Source organism: Poecilia reticulata, linkage group LG17, assembly GCF_000633615.1.
Source record: "Poecilia reticulata strain Guanapo linkage group LG17, Guppy_female_1.0+MT, whole genome shotgun sequence".
Lineage (NCBI taxonomy): Eukaryota > Metazoa > Chordata > Actinopteri > Cyprinodontiformes > Poeciliidae > Poecilia > Poecilia reticulata.
Window position 1 is genome coordinate 16,692,950 of NC_024347.1, and position 26,052 is coordinate 16,719,001.

General features: G+C 38.5%; 1 protein-coding gene across 8 annotated transcripts in view; it reads left to right on the forward strand.

Moving 5' to 3' along the window:
- cadm3 (cell adhesion molecule 3) overlaps nucleotides 1-26,052 on the forward strand; it is a 142,063-nt gene that overhangs the window by 53,864 nt on the left and 62,147 nt on the right. For all 8 annotated transcript variants that reach the window (XM_008433970.2, XM_008433974.2, XM_008433975.2 and 5 more), the window contains exon 3: nucleotides 6,149-6,298. In XM_008433970.2, coding sequence (XP_008432192.1) covers nucleotides 6,149-6,298 — 150 coding nt within the window. The remainder of the gene's footprint in view (nucleotides 1-6,148; nucleotides 6,299-26,052) is intronic.

The following is a 26,052-nucleotide window of genomic DNA, read 5'->3' on the forward strand; positions in this document are numbered from 1 at the left end:
TACTTGGTGGGTTGGCGGTTCGAGCCCCTGTTGTTGTGTCCTTGGGCAAGACGCTTCATCCTCCCCTCCTGCTGGAGGGAGCCAGCAGGCTGGAGGGAGCCAGCAGGCAGGGCAGCCTCACTTCTGTCAGACTGCCCCTGGGCTCCTGCAGGTCGTTCTTTTTTTTATGCAGTTGTACAATTCACAACAAATGTCATCTCAAGATCCTGCTGCAATCCTGTAGCTTGAGACCTTCATCGTATAAATGGGAATTACTGATTTCATTAGAAAGCATCTTTGTTTGTCCAGAAAAGCGCCTTATCAGTTTAATGCCATTTTGTTTCATAAGCAGTCAGCCCTTCAGGGGCTTCATGGAAATGATTAAATGTTTACCAAGATTTATTGATCTAGCGTTTTAACATTTGTTTATTGAGAATGAGAATCCTCTTAAATGTAATTTTACGGTTTCAGCAGAGATAAATTAAAACTTTTAATTGGATAACATTTATATATAAGATTTAATGGGCAAGTTTACTTTGTAAAAGTGAAAATAATTATATTTATAGTTTGATTGTTGGGTTACCATGCCTATCGGATACTATAAGTTAAAATTTTATGTTTCAGCAGGATTTCTTCACTTTTCAAGAAAATTGCTGCCTTTGATTTCCTTTAAGCTCGACCAACTGCACATGGCCCCAGATTCTCAACAGGAAGTGGGGCCCCCAAATCCTTTTCTGCTCTAGGCCCCATTACTGCCTTGGGTTGGACCTACATGACGATCTGTAGTAGTTGCACTGTGCATTTCTCTTCTGGATGCAAGAGACAAACAGGGAGATTTCATTTTTGTGGCACTAGTGGGGGCAATGACGATTGAACTTATAATAAGTGCCATGGAGACTGTTTGTTTTCATAGGCCGGGCTTTATGGGAGGAGTATTTTTCCCCACGTTTTCTGAGTCTTTGCTCTGAGTTCTGGCTAATTGGAGCAGAGGAGAGATGGAGAAGACAAGTGTTATGGTACAGCTTGAGACAGTCGTGCTGCTGCAAAACAGGAGCGTCCTGCGTGGCAACAGAGCGAGTGAGAAAGCTTTTCCATACGCTGAACCCCTGGCCCACCGACCACTATATGCTGTGTGATAATGGTAAAGGTGATGATAAACAGAATTCGTTGCTTCTTTTTTAGATGACTGTATGGCTGTGACTGCATTCATACCCCGACAAACACAAATCCTGCTCTTGAAAAACATCCGTTTGTAACATTCTTCTTCAGGCCCGCAGTTACATGAAGAAGAAGGATTTGTGTCACTTAGCTGCACACAGTATAAGTGCATTTAATCATATTTTCACATTTGTTTACATTTATTGATGCTTTCATTGAACAAACTGCGGAGAAAATAATAAATATCACAATTCCGACAAGTTTATTTGGCTTTTAAACGTCATTAATTGGAATTTATAGCAATGACAATAAATCAAAATTCTTTTCATGATAAGAATTTTATTTCAATAAATGATACAATATGCCAAATTTTCCCTAATCCTCTGTTTTAAGATCTCTGCCACAAACATCTATATTCATCCATAAAAGCACCTTACATACAGCTCATAAATGCCATGGAAATATGAAAGCCTATCAAATATTGAGTCTTTTTTCCATGTTATTTTGCACATATTGATACTGTGATGCTGCGTCAGGATACAGTTCAGCTGTAATCTGTGTGAAGATTTCCAAAGGAAATCAAACAGAGTGTATGTGTATGTTTTTCCTCTTGTCTTTCCTGGGTTGAAGAAGCCTGGACTGAGCTATTTAGGTAAAACATACTCACACTGTTTGAAATCTTCTTATCTAAACTCTTAGAAAAAACAGAAACAAATAATCCTTTTTTCAAAGTAAAAAGCTCGTCTTTATGTTTTTCTGTCTCTTGACGCTGGAGAGCCCTCAAGCTCCTCAATTTCCCTCTGTTGTCTCACTCCTCTTTCCCCTCCCTTTTTTTTCACACAGTCCCGGTTTCCCACCTCGTTTTGCCACCCAGCCGCCTCTGCATACCCTTATCCATCCATCCTTCCCTCTCTGTCGGCGCTCCCTCCCTGCCTCCTCTCGTTTGATATCCCAGTCAGCCTTCTACCTCTGTGTTCTCTCACCTTGTTGCCGGCTATAGGGAGGGTGTAAATTGTGTTGCTTTAAATACCCGTGTCTTCCTCTGGCTTACAGCTTTGGTTGGAGATGAAGAAGTGGGATGTGAGGAAAGAATAAAAGGAGCTGGTGTTGAACTCGGCGTCTGCAAAGGATGGAGAGGTTGCGCCTTTTTATTTTTGCAGCTTGAGTGTTTAGCCAGACTTAACCATTTAAACTGCAGCTGAACTTCCTTCCACTCCTTTAATTCCTGCTGTTTGGGATCCTCAAATAACCAGAACAGCTGTATTTATATCCAGGGCTTACCGGGGTCAGATTCTAGTGGCGAGCAACTCTTTTAAGATTTCTGTGAACTATTTTGCTACATATGGGTTGGGTGCAACCCTTTGCACTTATACTTCCTAAACTTTTTAACTTAAAAATCAGTGTATGACTCAATCTTGTTAAATCCACCCATCTCATCTCATAGGTAATGGCTCAAGTCAATTTAAAATATTGCTCAGAGTTTGATAAATTATCCTAATGTGGTTTCATTCTACCCACATCGTGCTGCAGCTTAATTAAGCCAGAATTTATCTTTGATTAATTCTGACTGTAAGAGCTAACAAAGTTACCATCCTCATATGGTGACTAACTTCCAAATGATTTGTATGCATTAACAGACCTTCGGATTTAATATGCAGAGGGCCGTTTCATCATCATTAAATTGTTTCAGGTTTTATGAGTCCTTTGAGGAAGATTAACCTTTTATTTATTAGCGTACATTAATTGAAATAAAGTCAGTCTGACAGGCTGCAAGTCTGGTCTTTGGGTGATGACTGTAGCTGAAGTTGGTAAAAGTTGAACACTTTGTTTAATATGCTGCTGTTAAAGTATGAGATGCAGTCTTTGCTTTCAGATTTTTTGCTCCTTCAACTTTTAACCCGTTTTCAGATCAAATAGACTTTAAAAATTTATTTTGAACTTTAACACTGTTTGAAACTACAAGCTCAAAATGCATTTGTAAAGGATTTTTTTCTGCTTTTGACAAAAACATGTTTGTTTTTTTTCCTCTGCATTTTCACAAACATTTACTGAAAAAAAAAATAGCATAATCTCTGATAACTTCACATCCAAACTGGGAGAATATGTTGACAGGAGAACTCTAAGTCGTGCAAACACACAAATCAAACTTTTACAGCAGAGTGACTAAAAGAAATGCAATGTTTAAAAAATACTTTGAACCATTTGGTTCACAGACTATGTTGGAAACAACAAACTAGTGGAACGATGGTCATATAAAGCCAAAATGCAGCGCTTTGGTTTCCAGGGAAACTAATGCTGCATGTTCCGAATACACCATCCCTTTGGTGAACCATGATGATGTCACCATCATGTTTTGGTGGTATTTGTTTTATTCAGCAAGTGCAGCTGGTCAGAGTTGTTGGAAAGATCGATGGATGAAGAAATCTGTTGACTGCAAAAGATTTGGAATGATCCAGTCAAAGTCCAGACCTGAATTCAATTGAAAATTGCCTCCTGTGAATACCTAGAATCTGTGAATACTGGAGGTCTCGTTTAAAAATGTTTATAACTATATTTTAATAGTTGAAATACTAAATATACCTTAAAATGCGTTAATACCCTCATTTTCTTTCAGATATTTCAGATATGACCCTCAGCAAAATCTGTGATTGGGCAAATTCTTGAATACTGAACTGGGATTGGGTGAGGGTCCATTGTAATGTTCATAGATTAAGTCTGACTAATTTAGTCTTTTAATAAAAAGAAGAATGGGAGACAGTTTCAGTCTCTGAATGGGAAACGCTGGTGAAGACAAACTCTAAAAGATGTGAAGCTACTACTGCAGCAATTGGTGTTTTTTTCTAAATGTCAACTCAAATGTTAGTGAATACCAATACATACCACAAAGTTTGATTTCTGTTTGTAGAAAAAAGGTCAAACGATGTATAATTTTCACTAGAATTCACTAAAGTTTGTGATTGCAATGTGAAAAAGTGTGGAAAAGTTCCAGGAATAATTTTGCAAGGCACTGTTGTAATATCAGAGCATAAGTAAAAAACCACTATAACAAAAAAAATGCACATTTGGTTTAATGATCTAAAGCTGAATGTCCTCTTATGATCATTAGAGCCATTCGGAGAATATTCCTCTCTTATGTGTCCTCTTGTTAAAGTGTCCCTAATGGCTGTTTTGGTTCAGACAAATGTCACACACAGGTTATTCTGAGAGAAACAGTCAGCCGCTACCAAAGGCGCAACATAAGTTTGGACAATTTGTCGGAGCTCATTGTGGCTGGCTTGATGACTGATGCCTTGGGACAGCCAATTTGCTCAAAGTGTTCATGCCAAGTTGAGAAGCTCATGCGATCAGCCACAAGAATTAGACCAGGATGCTATTAAAGGAGACACTAATCCACAGGGCACTTGACCACAAATTCAGGCCTCAGCCATCACACTGCTGCAATAAACTCACCACAAGGTCACAGCTGCATTAAAACGGCGGCGGCTTCCTGACATGTGGGGCTCCTGGTGTCTAAGTCTTCTGAATCCTGCTGGCAAGCGGCAGCGATACCTGACAAGCTGTTATCACTCTCAGTCCTCACCGCCCAGAGCGACGCTAAAGTTTTTTTACTCTTCTAATAATTGATGTGTTCTGATGCTGAACTCATCTTCCATCTTTAAAAGATGGCCAAAGTTCCTGCAGGCATCTCCCTGCTCATGTTCTGCAAATGTGTGTTTTTGATGCTACATGCACCCGGGTTTTCTCACCTCCTCTTCTGCATCCGCACTTCACGAGCCCCTCCCCATCCTCTTTCATGTCTTGATGGGAGTTCTGCCCAAGCACATTTAAGCAGATGTTCTTCCTCTGAAAAAAAAAAAAATTCAATTCCACCAGCCGTGCACGGATGTGATAACACCCCACGCTCCATATAAACCTGTCTCCCGCTTGACAATTTGGTTCCAATTAAAGTATTTATACACGCTGTATTTAAGGGGTGAGAAGACCGCTCGAGGCGTATCCTCTTATGAGATGCTCCCTCTTTTGACTTGGTCTTTTTTCTTCACTCGTGCTATTATTTTTTTGTTTTGCCCGAGCACCGTTGCAATTTGAAGAGCGTAACGTGAGCGAGTACGGACGGCTGCACTCAAGGCCTCAATACCTCAATGTGGGAAAAGGTGCATCAGTGGCTATGTTCGTCATTACTCACTATAAATGGGAGCCTGCATATTTTACTAACATCTTTTGCTCTGATTCACAAAATCATTTGCCACCCTCGCTAAACGCAGTGTAGAATTAGCCTGTACCATCAACCGTTATCAAGGGAGCACTGTTAAATACCATAATTTAAGCCTATTTGAATACTGTTACACACCCCAATGGTTCACTCATCAGTAGTTTTCCCGTTTCAGCTCCAGCCCTCAGAATCCCTTCATTATGAGGGGGTCATTTGTATTCTCAATCTTGTTTCCTCCGACCTGCTAATTTCCATAGCGGTTGAGCCCGTTGTGCAGCGGCTGATGCTTATGCATGTCTTTAGAAAACTTGAAGCAGATATCAATGAAAAGGTATAAAAATACATGAGCGGTATGAGTTGGCTGTGTCGTTGTTTGTTTGACATGAGGAGAGGTAATGTCCGCCACAGTCTTTCCATCTTTGAAAGTCCCTCGGGTCGTGCAGGTTCTGGGCACCGCTGACTCATTGCTCCTACATTGGCCTCGCAGACATACAACCAGATAACCATTTGTCAGCTTTTTTTGTCCCTCTGACAAGATGTCAGTGTACGCGCACATTGTGTCTGTGCTCTCAGAAAGACAGATAGAGATGTATAGATAATCTGACAAGCAGAGAAAGACATGGGCGGTGGGAGACGGAGAGAAAGAAAAGGGAGGGAGGCGAGTAACGCGGTTTGAGGATTTATCTGATTTGGGTGGCGCTGTGATGCTGGTTTTGATTGTGTTTACGTAGAAGTTCACTGTTGCATCTCTCTTTACTGTCTTTTGTGACATTTCTCTTCCTTTCTGCTTTTACCTAGATGAAGACCCGCTGCAGCCCATGACCTCGGATGAGACAGTGTCCGTCGGCGGCATGGTGACGTTGACCTGCCGAGTGGCAGAGACCGACAACTCCTCGCTGCAGTGGTCCAACACCGCACAACAGACTCTGTACTTCGGAGAGAAGAGAGGTGAGAGACACTTTGTTCAGATAAAGAAAGTTTAAAGAGAAGCATCTTGAATGCAGTGACAACAGGCGATCACTGCTAACTGCATTTTAGCAGCCAACGTTTGCTTTGACTTTGATTTATCCAACATGACTAAGAAAAACAGGTTTTCGCCCTAACACAATGAGGTCGATCTGTTCATCATTACATCACTACAACAGATTTGTGCCGCCTCTTGTGTCTCAAACAAATGGCTACCTTTGCTTTAGCAGCAGCAATCACATAATGTAACATGCCAGATGGATTGTTACTACAGAGGACCAGCTGGGAAGATGATGCTCAGAAGTTGTTTGGGAATGCTTAATGCTTTCAAAATGAAATTGACTGTTTATTGGATGGATAAATGTGTCCTTCACTTCTTACCGTGGGGAAACGTCTGTCAGTCATAGATCCAGTTGGAAAGCATGTTTTGAGAAAGACGAATAAATAAATGTATTATTTTATGGATACTCTCTAGTTCATATAGAAGTCGTGTTTTATTACAGGTCTGGATGAGCCTGGTAAAATATTTGCATTTAAAGACCTTACTTCCTAAATTCCTAGGAATAAGTTGCTCCAATCAAAGTAATTCCCCTAATTTTATAGAATTATTTATTTGTCTCTCCAAAAATTCATACTTCTACAGTGCAGATATGCATTTCATTTTAAAAGCAACCAAAGGACAGTGGAACGTGAGTGTAAAAAATCTTCCTATTATCTATTACACTTCATATCTGCTGATAACTGTCACTATTGAAAGCTGATTGGAGAGAAACTTCTGTATTTCAGCTCCAAACATAACATTGGTTGGAATCTGGAAAAATTAATTAGACCTGCTACATAAGAAGCTATGACGTTGCTAAAATATGATTAGAGAAACAAATATTTGCACTTAGAAAGAGGAATTTTTCTTTTTTTTCCACTTAAAGATGCCTCTAAATCACAGCCTGAAATGGAAATGGAAATCTCCCTTTTGCGAACACTGGATGTGTTTGAGCTTGTTTTTAAAGTTGCGACTGATGTTAGACGCATGAAGCAGCGACTATGCTAATCTAAAACATTGCAAAGTAAAAGAAAACATCACACTCTTGTGCTACTTCTGTACAAATCTAATGTTCAGCCAACGACTTGCAATTAAGACGCTTGTTTCTGCACTGATGTCGAGCAAGGCGCCAACAATCACTTTGAACATAAAGGGGTCAGAGGCTTTGTTGATGCAAAAAAAAAAAAAAAAAACTTTCCAAACAAAGACCTTGGGCAGCCGAGAAAGCAAACAGGACGGTTTGTATTATTGCTGGAGAGCCAAAAGCGCTCGATAAAGGCAACAAAAGAAAGCACAAGACACAAAAAAACAAGGAGTCTGATGAATTAAAGTGCATCAATGTGTCCAATTATAAGAGCCGCGCCTAAAGATTAACTGTCTCAGCTCTATGATAAAACGCTGTGTGCAAGCTGGGCGCTTAAAAAGGAGGTGATCTGTTTATGGGCTCCTTTATTTGACACGGGAGCAGTATTTATAGCAAAACAAACAAAAAGACTGAACAAATTTAAATAAAAGTCTTGTATAGCTCTGCTTCACACAACAGACTCAGACAGTTTGAATGAAAAGAGGAGAGAGCTCCACAGATGGATGGAAGATGTGTTTGGATTGTTGGTGAATTAGAAATAGAGAACATGGTGGAGATACGAAGACTTTCTCTTTCACTAATTTAACACTTCACAAAAGAAGCCAAACAATCACAGGGACAAAGTTGAGAATAGTTGGGATGGATCTGACTGCAGACTGAGGAGGTTTTCCCCACAGAGCCAACACTGTTGCAACAGACAATTTGGAAAACAGAGAGAAAATGTGTGTGTGTGTGTGCGCGTGTGTGTGTGTGCGTGTGTGTGTGTGTGTGCGCGTGCGTGCGTGCGTGCGTGCGTGCGTGCGTGTGTGTGTGTGTGTGTGCGCTGGAGTGTGGGGCCAAGTTGAAGGACCAGCAAGTTGTTACTCCATCTGCAAAACGAAAGAGGAACTCTTCTCGCTCTGATGCAAAACTTCAAGTTGGTTTCCTGCTTTGAGGTGAATTGAGAGGAGGATTGGAGGAGAAGGTGGATGTCAGGGAAATGAACATAAGAAAGAGGAAAGAGGAAGCAAAAGCAGAAGATGTCCTTTTCAAACAGCCTCGTCCTGCTGCAGCACGTCAACTTACAGCATTTTCTGTACTTTGAGAAACAGAGCTGAGACAAACGAGAAGGGGAAGCTGGTAATGATACGGTAATGTCTTTGTGTTTACTTGAGGTATAAATATGACATGACACAATCTAATAAGAAGTCAATTTCTCTTATTAGCTGCTTTTCTAAAAGAGAATAAGAAAATAACATTCACATTGTCAAATGTATGCTCCTAAAAGCCACAAGAAAACATCCATTTGTGAAAATTTACTCAAATTTACAGTTGAGCAATTACAATGTTTAAATGTAAAAAAATAAATAAAATAAAATAAAAATAAATGTAACAAATATACCAGGAGGAGGAGAAACTTTTATCTTGAGTCTCAGCAAGATGGTGAGGAAGGTTTAAAAAAAATTCTTTAACATATATGCTTAAGAAAACCTTTACTCTACATGTTTTTATAATTATATTATAAAAAATGTATATATGAAAACTTTTGTTTTGCAATAATTATTTTTTATACATCACAGTCTTGGAATACAGTAAAAAAAAAAGGCAAGCAAGGTTATTTTTGGTTCATATAGGAAAAGGGCTTATTGCCTAGCAGCACTTTTAATTAAGCTTTAACATGTTAATATTGACTTTTTTGACCAAATTAGTCATTCAATGGTGAAATAACTCTAAAGAAACACATTATCTGGGTACACATGTCTAAGATTCTGCTACTTCAACGTTAAAAGGACTTCTTCACATTTCCCTGGTTTTTCTTCTTTTTTTTTGTTTTATTTTGCTTTGACTTATACAATTTTCATATTTTAAGATAAAAACTTACCTCATTTTAGTTTGTTTGATTTTTGATGCAGCCGAAGTGTTGAAGGGCTTTCTTGAAAACTGAGGCACAATCCTGACATTTACATACAATATAAAACTGATTTATATTGTACATTTAAAAGAAATAACTGAAAGTTCCCAAATTACTCAGTAGAGCTAGTGCAAACCCTTTTTCATGATAGCAAGCTGTTCTTTCCACAGCATCATTTCTTGTACTTTTACGTACTGTCTGAACTATGCATCCAGCAAAATTTAAACTAGGAAATGACTGAAACAAAATGGTAGAAATATTTAGCGAGTAAAAATAGGTGTCGCTCTCTACATTCATTAGGTGTGACCTCACTGCCAGGGCTGTTTTCTGTGGTAAATTGAATTCATCCCTGATTTCTGAAGAAAGAACAACAGCAAGGTAAAAAACAACAAAAGAACAAAACAGTTTCCTGCATCAAAAACTTTTCGCCGGAGCCGTTCTGCTTGTTTTGAGTTTCAAACTTCACCATCTTCTCCTCTTGCCCAAAGACTCGTGGTTGGTGGCAAACTGAATATATATATTTTTTAAAGATGTGAAAAGTCCAGGAGAATCAGACACATCAAAGAGGCTTAAATAAAAAGATTTTCAGCTCCAAAAACCTAAGTCATGATGGAGTAACAAGTGGAACTGAACATTCCTCTTTGCTCCACTTTCGGAAATGATAAATTGAGATGAAGCAGCAAGTCATCGCCGCTGGCCCGAGCGGTGGAGTCCAGACACCTTGTCTCATAGCTGAGACAGCAGGACACAGAGGAGGCAAGAGTATAAAGGATACACCAGAGCTGGAATGAAAAGGAAAGATAATAAAAGACTTGATTGAAGAGGGGCTGAAGAAGAGAAGGAGATGGGAAATGGGGAAAATCAGAACTCCTTGCTGTCTCGTTCCAGCACAGCCCAGCGTGTGCCGGGCTTTGGAGCGAAGGGGAAGTAATAAGTGGCCGAACCGTGTGTGTAGAGATAGCAGAACAAAATGATGAGGGTAACTTCTTCACAGTGACGCTCCAGTGAAGGAACTAAGAAACGAGTAATCATGAACTGAAGGAGGGATGATCATTTTATTATAACAAGTAGCTGGATTAAAAACGAAACTTAAAATAATCTTCATGTGAATATTAACCAGGCTGTGTCATTAAACTGAGCTTAACAAGAGAACAAAGAAAAAAAAGAAGGAGCATCTAAAAACCGGGAAGATATTAAAGAGAAGAAGGGGAAGAAAAAGACCTTGGATTTATCTGATAATAGAAACGCACTATTCCCTCAAATGATGTGAAATATGATGAAATATCTTCACCCGTGCCGTGATATATGAAATGTTGATCTTGCTGGCATAATCACAGGGCCACATCGATTCAATCTAGTTCTCGGCGGCGGGGCAAAGCCCCCACGACTTTTATCAGCCAAACAAAGCCTTTGATATCAGTTGAATTTAACCCTGCTTTGCACCAGACGAGAGGTGGCTCAGAGAGAGAGCGGGAGGAGGGAACAGTATGTGGCCACTTTTAAGGGATTTTTTTTTTAAAAAGCTACATGTGAGTGATTAGAAAGACAAAAAATAGTTAAAAGAACAAAGCAGAGGAAAGCAGACTGGTTCCAGTGGAGCAGAGCTAATGAGAGTTCTGCAACTCTAACGGAGATAAAGGTGAAGCAAAACAGGAAATTAATTGTTAAGGGACATAAAGCCCAGCTGAGTTTATTAAAGCAGATGCAATGACCAAAAAAAGAAAGCTTCTTTTCTTTTCTTTTTTTTCTTTTTAATAGATACTGTCTTATATTAATGCGAGCAGGAAGGTTTTGTGTGAGGAAAGTGTCGCTCCTTGGCAGAAATGAATGATATGATAACTGTCGCCGATGCAGGATGGCTTAATACACTTTAAGGCCTTAATTCTGGATAATTTATTTTAAGACCCTTTTAAGGACCTGCGGATACCCTGGAGGAAACAAGTGTAAGTGGATAGATGGGTAGATGAGATGAGAAAAACAGACCTGCTAATAGAGGAGATTAGACAGCTGGGAAAGCGTGGAGACAGATGGGTTCCTGCATTAATACTGCAGGACCAAAAACACAAGAGACATGGAGACAAAGAGATGGACACGAGGCGAGAGAAAACAGGTGGAGAAGCCAGAGCTGAAAGAGGAAGTCTGCTGCAGGAAAGGCGAAAGCACAAGACCTCGCCGATTCCTTGTTCTTGCTTTTTTTTTTTTTGTTACATTTCAATGCTTGATTATCTAATTAATTTTATTATCAGATAAATACAATACAAAATTAAGTTTTAAATTGATGATTTCAGTTATTGTGGAAGAAAAAAAATCTATCCAAACAACCCCAGCTGTATGAGATAAAGCAGTTACCTCCAGATTTTTAGAAAGCCGAGTTCAGTTCCCCACCATGTCACTGCCAGACCCATGAAGTTAAGAAATCACCTAAATTGCTCCTATCTGAGAGCATAAGATAGGCTGAAACATCTAAAAGGAATCTGCACGTCATTAAGATAAAATAAAATAAGATGAGATAAGATCAGAGGAGATATACTTTATTGTCCCCTAAGGGAAATTTGTTAAGAGCAGAAATGAAGCGACTGCAAGATAAAAGCGTAAACGTACAATACGAATACAATTTGGACAGATTACAATGATTTTTATATAACAATTAAAGAATCAACAACTTCAAAAATATCAACAGCAGAAAATCTCGAACATCTATCAGAGCTGAAAAGATGACAGGGTCATTTTTAAGTCTGTTGGACTCTCATCAAACCGCGGTGAGCCATCATGTGTGCAGGAAACAAAACACTTAACTGTTATTATTATGCATTAACCCCAGAGTGCATCGGCCCCTCAATCAAGAGGTGAGCAACAGCTAACGCACTGAACCCATCGCTTCCGAGTTAAGATCAGAGTTCATGACTCAAAAGTAGAGGGAAGAAAAAAATCAGCATCCATGGATGAGTCCCAAAGTAAAAAAAATAAAAACATGCCTGACCAAATATAACACAAAAGTCTGAGTCACGTTTACCTAAAAATACTTTGATGCTTTTTAGGAAAATGGTCGACTCACTGATGAGTCAAATGAAGAACATTTTGTGTCCCGTTACATCCGGTGTAAAAGTAACAGCATTTCAGGAGGAAACGGATGTTTGAGACCTGAACATGTTCCTGTGATGGATGAAACCGTGAATTCTGCTCTTTACCAGACAAATCCTGAAGAAGAATGTCGTCTGTGAGAGGACAGTGATCCAAAGCACAAAAACAAGTTCGCTATACTGAATGACTCACAAAGAAAAAACTGCCGGATTTGAAATCACCTAGTCAAAGTCTGAATGTAAATCTGAATGAGATGCTGCAGCATGGCCTCAGAGAGGCTGTTTGTTTTCAAAGACTCTCCGATGTAGCTGAATTAAAACTGGTCAAAGAAGTGTCAGAATTATTCCAAATAAGAAAAAAAGCAGATTTCCACTTATTGCAGAAACATATTGGCAGTTATTCCCGCTAAAGGACGATTTCTTTTCAATTACAGCCACCTAACATCTTTCCCATCATGAAATGAAATCATCTGAAAACTGCTTTTTGTTTTTACTCAGGTTATGTTTTTCAGAATTATAACATTTATTTCATTGTCCAGAAGAAAAACCCTGAAGGAATCTGTCAGAAGGAACATTTTTCACAGTCCTGTGCAACTTGAACATCTGTCAAAGATTCCTCTTTCTAGTGCAGATCTTAAAAATAGCTTACAAGGCTCTTTGTCCTCCTACTAAATATAATGCCTCTCGTCTGCCCATCTGTAGACACTCGAGCTTCCTGGAAAATTTCCTGAGATTTACAGAATCAAACCAAAATATCTTAACTGAAGCTGAACATGTTTATTTTTAACGCTGCATCACGCTTCATTCCTCATTTTAAATTTTGTCCTCTTGTGTCGTTTCCCTATAAGCAGAACAAAAAATATCAACTTAAAAGAGGTTCCCATTTTTGCAAAGTGCAACACAATAAGCCTGCTCTCATCTATTAAAAGATGGTTATTTCCTATGATATTCATTTAGTTACTGTGGGTCTCAGCCAGGACTTCAGAGCTCAGTGAGGGAGGAAGAAGGATTTTATAAAACTACAACCGTCTGAAAAAGTGTTCCTATGACAAAACCACTGAAAGATTTAATTTCTACCCCCTTTAATGGACTATCTGTAACTATAACAAATGGGACCACATATTTACTTGTTAGCCAACGATTAACTTTCAGCCAGACAAATAAGAATTAATGGGGATATTAGTTTTGTTTCACTGAAGTAAAAAGGCTTTAGAGAAACACACTTTTTCAGACGCAGGTTTAAAATCAAGGTGTTAAAAATGTGCCTGGATGTTGCAAATGAGTAACACGGTCTGAAGATAAAAAACACAAAAATAACTTTCAGAACAAGATGCACTGAAGAACAGAAAATCCATCAAGTAAACAGGAATTTAAAAGAAAGTTGCTGAACAAAAGGACATGTTGAAACTTAACAGACAACAAACAAGGTAAATGGTGCCAAAATTACCTCAGATCCCCGAATATCAGTCACATTTATTTTTTTGATCAGGCTAATTGTTCTGCTCAGAAACTAAGCTAACTGCAGCTAGCAAGGTGAGCTAATACACGTGTTTCTGAGCATTTTGTACAATGTACGTTACTGATAAAAGGACATAAAAAGAAATCATGAAATCAGCCGTTGATTTCAGTTGTCTCTTCTGTTTCCATGCAGAATCGCCACGCTCCATTTTAATGTCATACCTTTAGAAACATCTGTTGCTTCAAACTTTGCATGCAAAACAATGCATGCAAAGTCACAGCTAGTAACATTGTTACTAGCTTCAATTGTAAATATTAGTAACTTCACTGAGTTCAAAGCTGATTTAATAGAGCTGGTCATTCAACCTCTGTCTGCAACACAGTTAGGTTGGGTTTTATGTCATTGCAATATCTAATTTCTCACATGAAACAGAACATAAAATCTATCAGAAAGCAAAGCAGGCAGCAGAGGGTTTTTTGCAGAGTTAGCAGGGGCTCTGCAAAGAGAACGTTTCTACAATTCAGCAGGAAGGAATGTTAAATGTCCTTTTATCACTGAAAAGGGAAAAAATGGGAACTAAAAATGAATAGGAAGTCTTCAAAGGCAATGAACATGATATAATCTGTACCACGTTGAGATGGTAAGACAAAATATAACCTGTAATCTCACTCTAATTTTCCTTTATTCTCCAATTTAAGTTAGAAATGATTCAATCTTCACTACTGTTTCTCCACTGTACTAAAACTTTTCCCTTTAATATTTTTTTTCTATAAATAAAATCTTTTCATAAAGTTTGAAGAGACAAATTCGAACTGAAATCCCTCCAAATCTAGATTGCAGACAATAAAGTGAACCCTGTAAAGCATTTTGACGTTTTGTTTTTTTAAACAAATTACCCCACCAGAAGAAAGTGAGCACTTGCTCTTAGTCAATCTATGATTTTATTTATTTGTCATACAGTTTCTCTCCTTTCCGTAAAAGCATATCAGCCGACATCAGACAGGCTATCATATGCTTTGGAGCAATTTACCAAGGTAATGGCTCTCTGGTGATTCACAAACCAGACGGGGAAAGACTCTTTCCTGCCTGGAGGGAGGATGAAGTGGGCAGGTTTCAGCCGTATTGATGGCTGCGATCGTAGCTTATTCATTTCATCTCAGCTAATCCTAACCGTTTTTACAGTTTTTCACAGGTAAGCCATGTTAAACAGCGGCAAATCGTCTGCTACTCCACAAGAAACCAGACAAACGTACGACAGAGAAAGATGCTTCTTTTAAAATGTGGAGCATGAGCTTTTTTTTTTTTGACATTTCTGAAAAACTATTGATCCACATCACATCAGTCAAAGTTTTCCCGACGTCTTGGAGAAAGCTCTCTGCAGAGTGCATTAACAACAACCGTAACGGGACTGAAAGGCTGCCGCTGAGACTTTTCAAATCTACCAGCACTTGAAAGATGGCTTTTCAACTGTTTGAGTTTTCGAGACTTTCATTTTTCCATGTGTCCTCAAAATAATCTTGTGGAACATGAGTGCGGAAAGATGGAGGAGGAGAAAGGCACAAAGAGAATCCAAAGTGGAAAATAAAAAATGAAATTGCTTTTTTTTTTGTTTTAGGTTATTGAAATAAACATAAAAAAAATCCCGGTGTGATTTAAAGTAGTAATTTTGCGTCTTCCCTGCAGAAATACACATAAAACCAAGTCTAGTGAGGCAGACATCAGCTCTGTTGTAGTTTCATATTTTTCTTAAAAGAAGGAAGGTGCATATTTCTCCTTTTTTTCCCTGAGTTTGACATTTTGGCACTCCTGACCTTTCACAGGTTGTTCAGAAACACTGGACCGTAAAACTACAGAAAAAGAACTGCAACAGAGTTATGACTGTGAAATCTTTTCTCCCTTTATCTTCTTTTTTGACACCACAATGAGAGTGCCCTTCTCTGTGTTTCTAATTTACTCACACACCTAAACTAACTCAAGCAGACCTCAACAAGAACTAAAGTATTGCACATTTTCTCTGTGAAAGTCAAGAATGCGGTGATGAGCTAGAATTTCATTCATAACAAACTTAGGAAAAAAACGTTTTCAATCTGCTTGCTTAAGTTTATTAGCAGAAGTAAGGATGAAAGCGGAATAGGTATAAAATCCACAAGGACCTAGGTATATTTGGGTAATATAGTTAGCTTTTTGTACATTGCTAAGAGGTGTTTGTGTTGCCAGAGCTCGTGGGAGTGTGCTGCTGACTCAAACAGGCCTCAAAGAAAATTAATTTTCTCCTCATTCACTGGCCTGAAAAATGTCTGTTTCAGTTTTTCTGTGGCTTAGTAAAGTGAACGTGCAAATATCCCTCAAACGCTCAAAGTCTGCTGAAATGAATACACTGTGAAAACATTAAAGGAGAGTTTCAGGTAATTGAAATCATGCGATAAACAGAAATCTGCTTTTTTTTTATTTTTGCTTAACCTGCCTCCGCCAAGATTCTGATTCTTTTTGTTCGAAAGTTCTATTACGGATCATATTTTGGCCCAGCTTTGTGAGTCAGACATCACTTTATTTAGAAACCATGTGGGAATTCTTCCAGAGAAACAAAAAGCTAATTAATTTTTCGGGACTTATTTGTGTCTCAGCAGCACACACTCATAATATCACACTGCAGCCTTTACTTTTATCCAAACTGATCATGAATCCATGTTAGGGATAAATCTGGGATGCATGTAATGCAGCTTTTTATCTTGTCAAGGATGTTGGCTTATCTAATAACACAGTTATGTGGGCCAAAACATGAAGAAATGAAGCAGGTTTTGTGGAAGTAGGCCAGGCCCAGTGGCCAATGTGACTAAAGGAGTAGCTTCTAGTTTTAGATACGAATGGATGGATAAACGGACGGATACCAGGCATACTTGAGTAATATACTTACCATCAACGCTATATAGATGGTAAATGAACTTTCCCATCAATCAAACATATTAACAACTGAATTTATCAGATAATAGCTTCTACTTCCCTGCTGTGAATCCTTCAAAGCTTGCAGCACAGCAAGCTGAATTCATGTTGATCTCTGAGGTCTGCAAAGTGTCAAGTAATGCTACAGTATATCAGGTCATAATGAAAACTATAGGGTGAGACATATGGACTTAGAATAATGTTTCTTGGTACCATTGTGATAAAGATAAAGATTATAATAAAAAAAGCAATTTATTACTGACTGTTTTGTGTATCTGTATGGCTGTGACTGCATGGCGCAGCATTCATAGAGCCACAAACACAAATTTTGTTCTTGAAAAACGTTCCTGTCTAAAACAGGCTTCTTCAAGACGCCACTTAACTTAGTGTGATTTATATCTGCACACAGTAACTGCATTTAATCGCACTTTTAAATTCTCTGAGATTTATTGACACTCTTGTGGAACAAACAATGGAGAAAATATCATAAACAACATTTCCGATCATACTGTCAGTTTTTATTTTGTTTTATTTACCATCAATAACTGAAATTTATCATAACAACAGTAAATCAAAGTTCTTATCAGGGACGGCTGGAAATCATATTATGTGTTCCACAATATCAGATCCAGAGAAAGTTTTTACTTAGAGTAAAAGAAACTTTAACTGGATCAAGACTGAATCCAGTCTTGATCCAACTTCAGTCATTTCTGAAGTTGTTGAGAAACAAGTCGAGGTCACAGGAGATGAAAAAAAAACCCACCAGAAGTGGATAAAATCCCTGCTTGTTTATGTTGCTATTATTCTCTTGTTTAAATGAGTTTTAACAAAGTTTGTACCCTTCAGTCAGTGATAGCCGTGGTTTATTTTGTGTGCGGGAGTCCTTAGGGAACATCACCATTCAAATATGCTGACTTGGTTACTTTCATCCTCTGCTTTCGGGATCAGATTTTGGATTGAACATGTGGGGGTGGATTCCTTCAGCGCTGCACCTCAACCTCACGTAGAGGAGAGGAGCGTTGAGGAGGAGCAGCTGTTGGAGTCTAAGCAGAGGGGACCAATTTGCATTTTCAAAGATTTTGTGCATAATAATCTAGGCAGGAGATTTTAATGAATAAAAAAAAGGATAATCTTTTTGTAGGGGTTTAATCAGTGCTTAGAGATAAATTTATATAAGTCGGTAAAAGTTTCTCCCTTAGGTGAAACCAATATATACATATATTTTATAGAGAACCGAGGCGCTGTGCACGCTTATAAAGCAAACACAAATTGCTTAATGTTACAGACTGATGGTTTCACAGAAAGTTACAGAGAAGCACGTTAAAAATAAACGATGAAGGAAGGAAAAAAGAAAGAAATAGTCCTTTTTATTCTAGTAGCAAACTTACACTGAAATATTGTTAAAATCCAACCTTAAATGTCATCACATTCAGCGAATGGAAAATCTCACATGAAGAAATTATTGCTTTTAACAAAATCACTGGTGCCTCCATGAGCTTACCTAATTTAGCCATTAAATAGGCATTAGTTCCAGCTTTGTGGGCACCATGATATCAATGCGTTGCTCCAGTCTGGCTCTGGCCGTATTGGGAGCTGCTTTGGCAAATCATTTTCACAAGATTGGAACACGAAGACAGAGTGATCTTTGACCTTTCCTCCTTTCACAATCTCTGTAGATCATCCAATATCCCAGAGCCTCTCTTTATAAGCCCTTCTCATGAGCCGACCTCACAGCTTTTCTATAGGGCTGGTTACTGAGACAGGTTGATGTTTTTTTTTTATTGTCTGGTGCTGATTTGGCCAAATAGTCTGGATCAATATCTTGCTGAAAGACTCAGTGATGACCCATTTCCAGTTGCTGGCAGAAAACTCCATTTAATTGAAATGACCTAGTGAAGAGTTCAAAATCTTCAATCGGAGATCTCTGGTGCTGAGGAACGGGCCCACAGCATCTCGGATCCTCCACCTTACTTTTCAGTGGCAATAAGATGCTTTCCAACATATTCAGCCTTTGGAGTGTTTTTATAGAAAAACTCAGTTATTATCATCTGACCAGAACACAATATGCCAGGTAAAGTTGAGCAAAATCCACTTTTACGTGTTTGATGGTGGGAGAGAAAATACTTTTCCTGGGCTTGGATCCCAACTGATAGGTTTACATAATATCATAATAGGTGATCCAAAACGCCGCATTGCCATTATTCTTAGTGCATTGAGGCAAAATAAACTGAGGTTGTCAAACATTGTTTTCATTCTCACATAATCACATGCAGGAATTTTCTTGTAACCATTTGATGACCTGAATAGACCAACATCTGCTTTACTAAAATGGCATGTTCTCTTTTCTTTACCATTTTGAGGAGTAGCTTGTGGAAACAAGCCTGTGTCACAACGTAGGAATTATCAGTAGGGCCTATACTTACGCCATTCATTTTGTTAAAACACGTTTTTCTCAACTTTGCTTCTTTGTTCTCTTACACTGCAAAACCACAAAATCTTACTAAGTTGTTTTGGTTTAGTTTCTAGTGAAAATATCTTAGTACACTTGAAATAAGACACAACTAACTTACACATAACCTCTAAGCAAAATATAGGAGCCATGATGTTGATGAAAAAGTACCAGTTCCACTGGCAGATTATTTCATAACAAGATGATTTTTTCCGTTTTATAGATGAAATAATCTGCCAGTGGAATTTTCTGTTTTTGTGGTGTAATGAATGCCTGAATATAATCAGATTAAAGGTTTTATTGATCAATTTCTTCAGCATGAGAGGCTTCTAGTGCAAAATCAGAATCAACTTATGCCAAGACTCTTTACATGCTTGATGAACCACTTTTACATATTAACCTGTGCAAAGTCTCATAAATTCACAGAGAGTATCTGACTCTGTGTGTGTGTGTGTGTGTGTGTGTGTGTGTGTGTGTGTGTGTGTGTGTGTGTGTGTGTGTGTGTGTGTGTGCGCTGTCTGATAGCAGACAGTGAACCAAACTACTAAATGAAAACCTAAAAACTCTGCTCACCCTCATGTAATTAGCACAAATGCCTTGAGGGCAGGTTATTATGAACTGCTGAGGGTAACAATAAATTTTTCACAGAAACTGAGGTCGGGAATTCATGTAACTTCTGGCTTTTGGCTTTAAACTCACCTCTTGCAAAAGCGAGGATGTGCTACATCAGGGGATTCATCTTTTTTAAACATAAAATAATTAAAGGATGTGAACACACCTCTCTAGCTATCAAAGGCAGTCAGACAAAAACACTGCAGGACATAAAGGGACATCAGTTGGAAAAGAAAAAGAGAAAAATCTCCCCCTGCTCTGCGTGAATCTGATCTTAATTGATCAGTGAGGGACGTGTCGGTGTGAAGACGTCCAAAACCAGCAGGATAAAACTAACGTATAGTGATTACCTCCTCCTGTGTTTATGCTTTTAAATGAAGGTGAAGAAAGATAAATAGCAAACTGCAGCGCAGATTAAGACTAATATTAGGTCATGTTTGCTTTTTGAGTGTTTTTTGTTATTATTAAATGAACCAATCAGCATCAAACATGCCTTCAGATAAGGGAAATACATTTTTAGGATAATCCCTGGTGGGAGTTTTCCATTGTTGTTATACGCATCAGAGGTGTGTCTTAGAATATTACAATATCAGTAGATGTGTTTTAATTGACCATACAATGGAATTACAAAAACAAATTTGCTTATTTGAATCACGTCAATTTAAAAAAAAAAAAAAAAAAACGTTTTGTGATACGTTTCTACGTTAGGATTTTTTTGGACTGTTTCAACATTGGTGTATTTCACAAAACTGAAATGGAAATACGTTTTTGCATCACATGAGCCATGCGATCAACAACTAGATATATATATTCTAGATATGCTACACACAAAAAAAATGTGAAAATATCTGCGAATAGGCAGGGGTCCACTGAACAGTATTTAATTTTTGGATGAGAGATTATGAAACCCAATAAACTGCTTTTTAAATTTTTTATTCAATTTAGGTATTACATAACATATATAAAGAGGGCGATTAAACTTGCTGAAAATAATGTCCATGTACTATAAAATATATTCACTCTCTTTGGTTAGAGTGATTGTTCGTCTTCTTATATCACATTTTTCACTCCACCTCACTTTCCATTAATATACTTGGATTAGCCACTCTGGATTAGCCAACTTCTGTTACAAAGAAATTATATGAGCACATTTTAAATCAGATTGCTGAGATAAATTAATAGTACAAAGATTGTCCTAATTTCCTTAGATGCATTTGTACATACCTGGATAATTTGTACATGGTGTGTCTAGTTTCTAGTGCAAATATTGTAAGACATTTAAGACAAAACTAAGTTTTAATTTTTTAGTAAAACATAGGAGCTTGTTTTAAGTCAATAATTCCTGAATATAGATTAAATAAAAGTGCTGGTTCCACTGGCACTTAAAACAGGAATAATATCTTTCTACAAGTGGAAAAAATCTGCCAATAATTCAAGAATTATTTACCTAAAACAAGACAATATCTCCTGCTGAAAAGTCACTTTTAAGTTACTTTCATCTTATTTCACGTATACTAAGATATTTGCACTAGAAACGCGACAAAAGTACTTGGTAAGATTTTCTGTTTTTGCAGTGTGATGCATTAGCTGAAGCTAATCAGGTTTCCAGTTCAACTCGTGGCTCAATTATTACATTTTTACCTCTTGGGCAGAGTTCAGTTCATCTTTCACCTTTTGCATTTCCCCCATTGATTTTTCATAATTTGTTTGGATGAAACATTTTTTAAGGTTGGCTAAAAGACACAAATGATGTCAAAGAAGTGGTGGGAAAGAGGCCAAGGTGAATCTCACAGATTGGGAAGTGTGTATACCAAGTGTTTTGCCGTTGGAGTGCTGATCCGGGATCAATTTACGCCCTCAGATCAGCGAGTACAGTGTGATCAAGGGAAGCTTGCGGTCACTGAACCCCAATCAGCTGTCGGAAAGGCAGGATAATTAGGGAACTGGAGAGAATATTCACAAGCAGATGGGAGGATGGAGGCGACATGTGTGGGAGCGAGGGAGAGAAAGAAGAAGAGAGGCGGTCTCTTTTTGGCAAGGGTGTCGGCTAAATGCTTGAAATGTAAAACAAAAACTAGACGGAGTTGAGTGGTGAGGAGACGGAGTTTAAGGGAGGGAAGCGCAATCATCAAGGTGGGAATGTGGTGGAGGTGGGATCAATGCGGGCAACTGACAGAGAGAGGGAGAGGAGCAGGAGGGAGAGGAGCAGGAGGGAGAGGAGCAGGAGGGAGAGGAGCAGGAGGGAGAGGTGCGATGCAGATTAAGGGTGAACCAAAGAGGGAGATGAAGAGATGCAGGAGCTGTGAGGGAAATGGAGACAGATATATAAAAATATTGGTCTGTAACTGATGTAGTTTGGTTCAGCATCACAGGTTTCCTGCCTGTTGTGCCAATAACACAAATTTGAATTTAAGAGAGTTCTTGGCAGACGGAAAACTGCATAAGGAGGCAGGAGGCAGATGAAACGCGGAATATGCACACAGTATGTGTTGGGATAGAATCCCCCTCTCCCTGAATGTTTGAAGTTGAAAGAGCATGGGAAAGATCGAGGGAGGAGGAAGAGAAGTTGATGGAGGAAGAAGGAGTAAAAATAGCTGCTGTGACCAGATCAGCAGTTGGACATTTGGAGATTTTTGCGTTTCGGGTCAGAAAAGTCGACATACAACAGATGCAGGAAATAAGCAACGCGTGCTGTCAAGTGAATGTTCTACTTGACATGTAATAGACATGCAAATGTTACATCTTCTCAGCTTGGAGATCGCATGATTGCATTTTCTAAAATGATTTAGAAACCTTATACAGTCAACATGTAGAAAGATCTTAAAGCTCCAGTGCATAAACTCTTGGCTTTCTCCAGGGAAAAAACATTTCAACACACATATATTTGTACATCTATTTCTTTTGAGTTTAATAAACATCAATTTAAATCTAAAACTCTGCAGTCTGCCCTCTTTAGTACTGAAATGCTGAGTCTTTGTTCAATGTGGGGGTTTAATTTGTTGCTTTTCTTAAGAAAGTTTCTGCAAGTTTAAGTAACTTTAATCTAATAGACATTTTAAGATTTAAATTCAGGATTTACGTAAATTACAAAAAATAAGTCATGTAAATAAACTAAGTAACTTACTTAAAATGTACTTGCCTAAAAAAACTTTCAGCAAATTAAATACAAGATTGTGAATTTAAGTGGATGTTTTTTCTGCTCCTTGCTTGTTTTACACAGGTTGCTCTGCTTTAACATCTTAGTGTCGTTGTGTTCTATTGGAATTTGATGGTGAGACCAGAACAAAGTGGTGCATAATTACGTAGTGGAAGGAAAGAAACATGGTTTTCCATTTCTTTTCAAAGTCATTTACCTGCTGCAGCTGGCAGTGTTTGGACAGCAGCTGGAGGTTTAAGCTCGACTTGACAGGGAATAACCCGGAGGAGGTCAAAATTCATTTAAATGTTAAATTACTCTGAAACAAATCCTCAGTGCATCAACGACGCAGAAGAAGAGATAACTTGGCTAATGACATGAGTGTGATCTTTGAGGTATCTTGAGGCTACTGAATACTTTATGGTGGTTTACGAACTTAAGATCACTTGCTTCTTGGCATTTGCACCTCGGACGCCCTTGACCATTGCTTTGAGTGGTTGACCCCAGGTGCTTAAACTCATACACCTTCAGTGCATTTTAACATCAACAACACTTTGTGCTTTCCAAAACAGAAACATTCCTAAGGCTAAACCAAAGGTTGTACTATATTTGTTACAATCCACAAGCAGGCAGTTTTTCCTGCATGAGCCTAAAGCTAAATTCATGATTAATGCTTCCACTCACGTGCATTCTTGGCTTGATGCATGCTTCATTATCTTTATCTGTCCGCCAGCCCCCTGTGGCAGACACAGAGGAGCTTGCATAAGTGCACAAAATGTGCACACCGACTATGCATGTGACAGGTTAAATCTCCCATTCAAAAAAGCAGCTTAGATGAGTTAGACAGAGCAGAAGAACAATAAGGATGCTTGATTTGAGGAGAGCTTCTGCAGGAGGATCTGTGAGACACTCAGAATGCCTCAGTGAAAGTGTAGAGAGATGTCAGGCCTATTTAAAGCCCCCACATGATAACTTTCACATCAGCTGACTCCATTACCGGGGAAGCTATTTGAAAACAGCTTGAACTTTCGCCGACGCCTGATTGTTTCTTTAAAAATAACGTGGATACGATTAATTCAGGTGCACCAAACAGCAAGACGGACGATCAGAATGAACAATGTTGCCAGGAATTACCGACAGATGAAGAATGACTTACTACTCAAGGTTAAATGTAAAAAATGATGGAGTCTCTGTAATTTCCTGTGAAATGCTCAACAGGAGGAGTAAACGCTGCAAGTCAATGACTCGATGCAACCTGCTGGGTTTCCTTAGATATAGAACCTTTTTAATCAATTTGAATAATAAACTGAACTCAACTGCACTGCTTCATAAGTAGATCATTTGGAAATTATGTATTATTGGGTTGAGATTACTGGAGTGCCTTGAGATGATGTTGTGAATTGGCGCTATATAAATAAACTCAACTGAATTGAACTGCTCTGGTTTCTTCATTTAAATGCTTTTCTTCACATAGTAATTGGATTCAAAGATTTTTGTTTGTATCTCTGAGATGCTACAAGCTTTGGTTTAAAAGAAGAACAACATTATTTCATACCCTGCGAAGAAAAAACCGTTGGAAGTGCTGAAACAAAGCATTTTGTTACTGCATGAGTCATAAATGAACTGCACCTGGATGCTCAGACCCATAAAAACTGTTAGCACCGATGCTGGAAAAGAGGCTGCAAAGACCAGACAGCTCCACTACAACACATTGTCCCTCTGAAACATTTAATTAGTACAACATTTTTACCAGCAGTTTAGTTTTTTTTCTGTTTGGTGTGCAGATGGATTCTAGTGTTGCAGTAGCCATGGCAATGAATAATTAAATATGCACACAAAAGGACAGTTTGTCACATATATGTTTCAAACCGTTTTTTTTTTTTTACCACGGTCCTTGGAGGTTGCCAGTTCTTCATCAAGTGAGACCTGATCAGGGGTCAAACCATTACAACCACAAACCTCAGTGTGTTTTATTGGATTTTTATATAATAGACCAACAAAAAAAAGAAGGACATTATGGTACAGGAAGGAAACTGATATTTTTAAAAGTTTTTTGCAATTAAAAATCTGAAAGCGTGTGCTGTGATGGCACAGAGGTTAAGCACAACCCACATATGAAGACCTTGGTACTCGACGTGGCCGTCGCGGGTTTGATTCCTGGCCTGACGACCTTTGCCGCATGTCTTCCCCTTCTCTCATTATCCACTTTCCTGTCAGTTCGCTATCAAATAAAGGCCACTAGAGCCAATAAAACCTTAAAAAAAAAACTCTGAAAAGTCAATACGTTGTAGGATCCCATTTTTAGACTGATTTTTATATTTTTTCAAAAGTAGATGAGGCTCAGTTTGATTAGATTATCAATATTTATATCTGACAAATTATTCAACTGAAATTGCATCAGGACTTTAACTAGACCTTTTACACATGAACTAGAGATCTTTCATGTTAGCTCTTGGTTTTTTGGACTCTTTTGCGGCTTGTACCAGGTTTTCCTCCAGTGCTGAACTGCGTCTTGCTCCACCCACTCTTACACACAGGGACATTTATTTCCCTGTAACTGCTGACACAGGACAATGCTGCCTCTGCCATGCTTCAGTACGGGGGTTAATGTGTTCAGGGTGATGTGCCGTGTCAGTTTTCTCCCATGCAGACCAAAAAGATAAATTCTAATCTCACCCAACCAACGTGGACTCCATTTTCCACGTTTCCTCTTACCTACATCTGAGAACCCGGCTCAGATCTCCAGGGTTCGCTGTCCTGCATGTTTCAGGTGTTTTCCTGACACACCTTAAATGAACAGGTGATTACAGGCGTCTGCAGCTCTTTGTGGCTCGGGGGTTAATTCAACCATTTAAATTAGTTGTGCTGGAGATGGATGTAAAATGCACAGGACAGTGTTCTCTGAAGACACTGGAAACCACTGCTCTGTGAGTTGTGTCACACTGTGACTCCCATATTATGAATAGTTTTTTTCTTTGATAAAAACATGCATTATTGAATGCTATAACTCAAAATAACAAAAACTTGTTGGATTTTGGCTTTGTT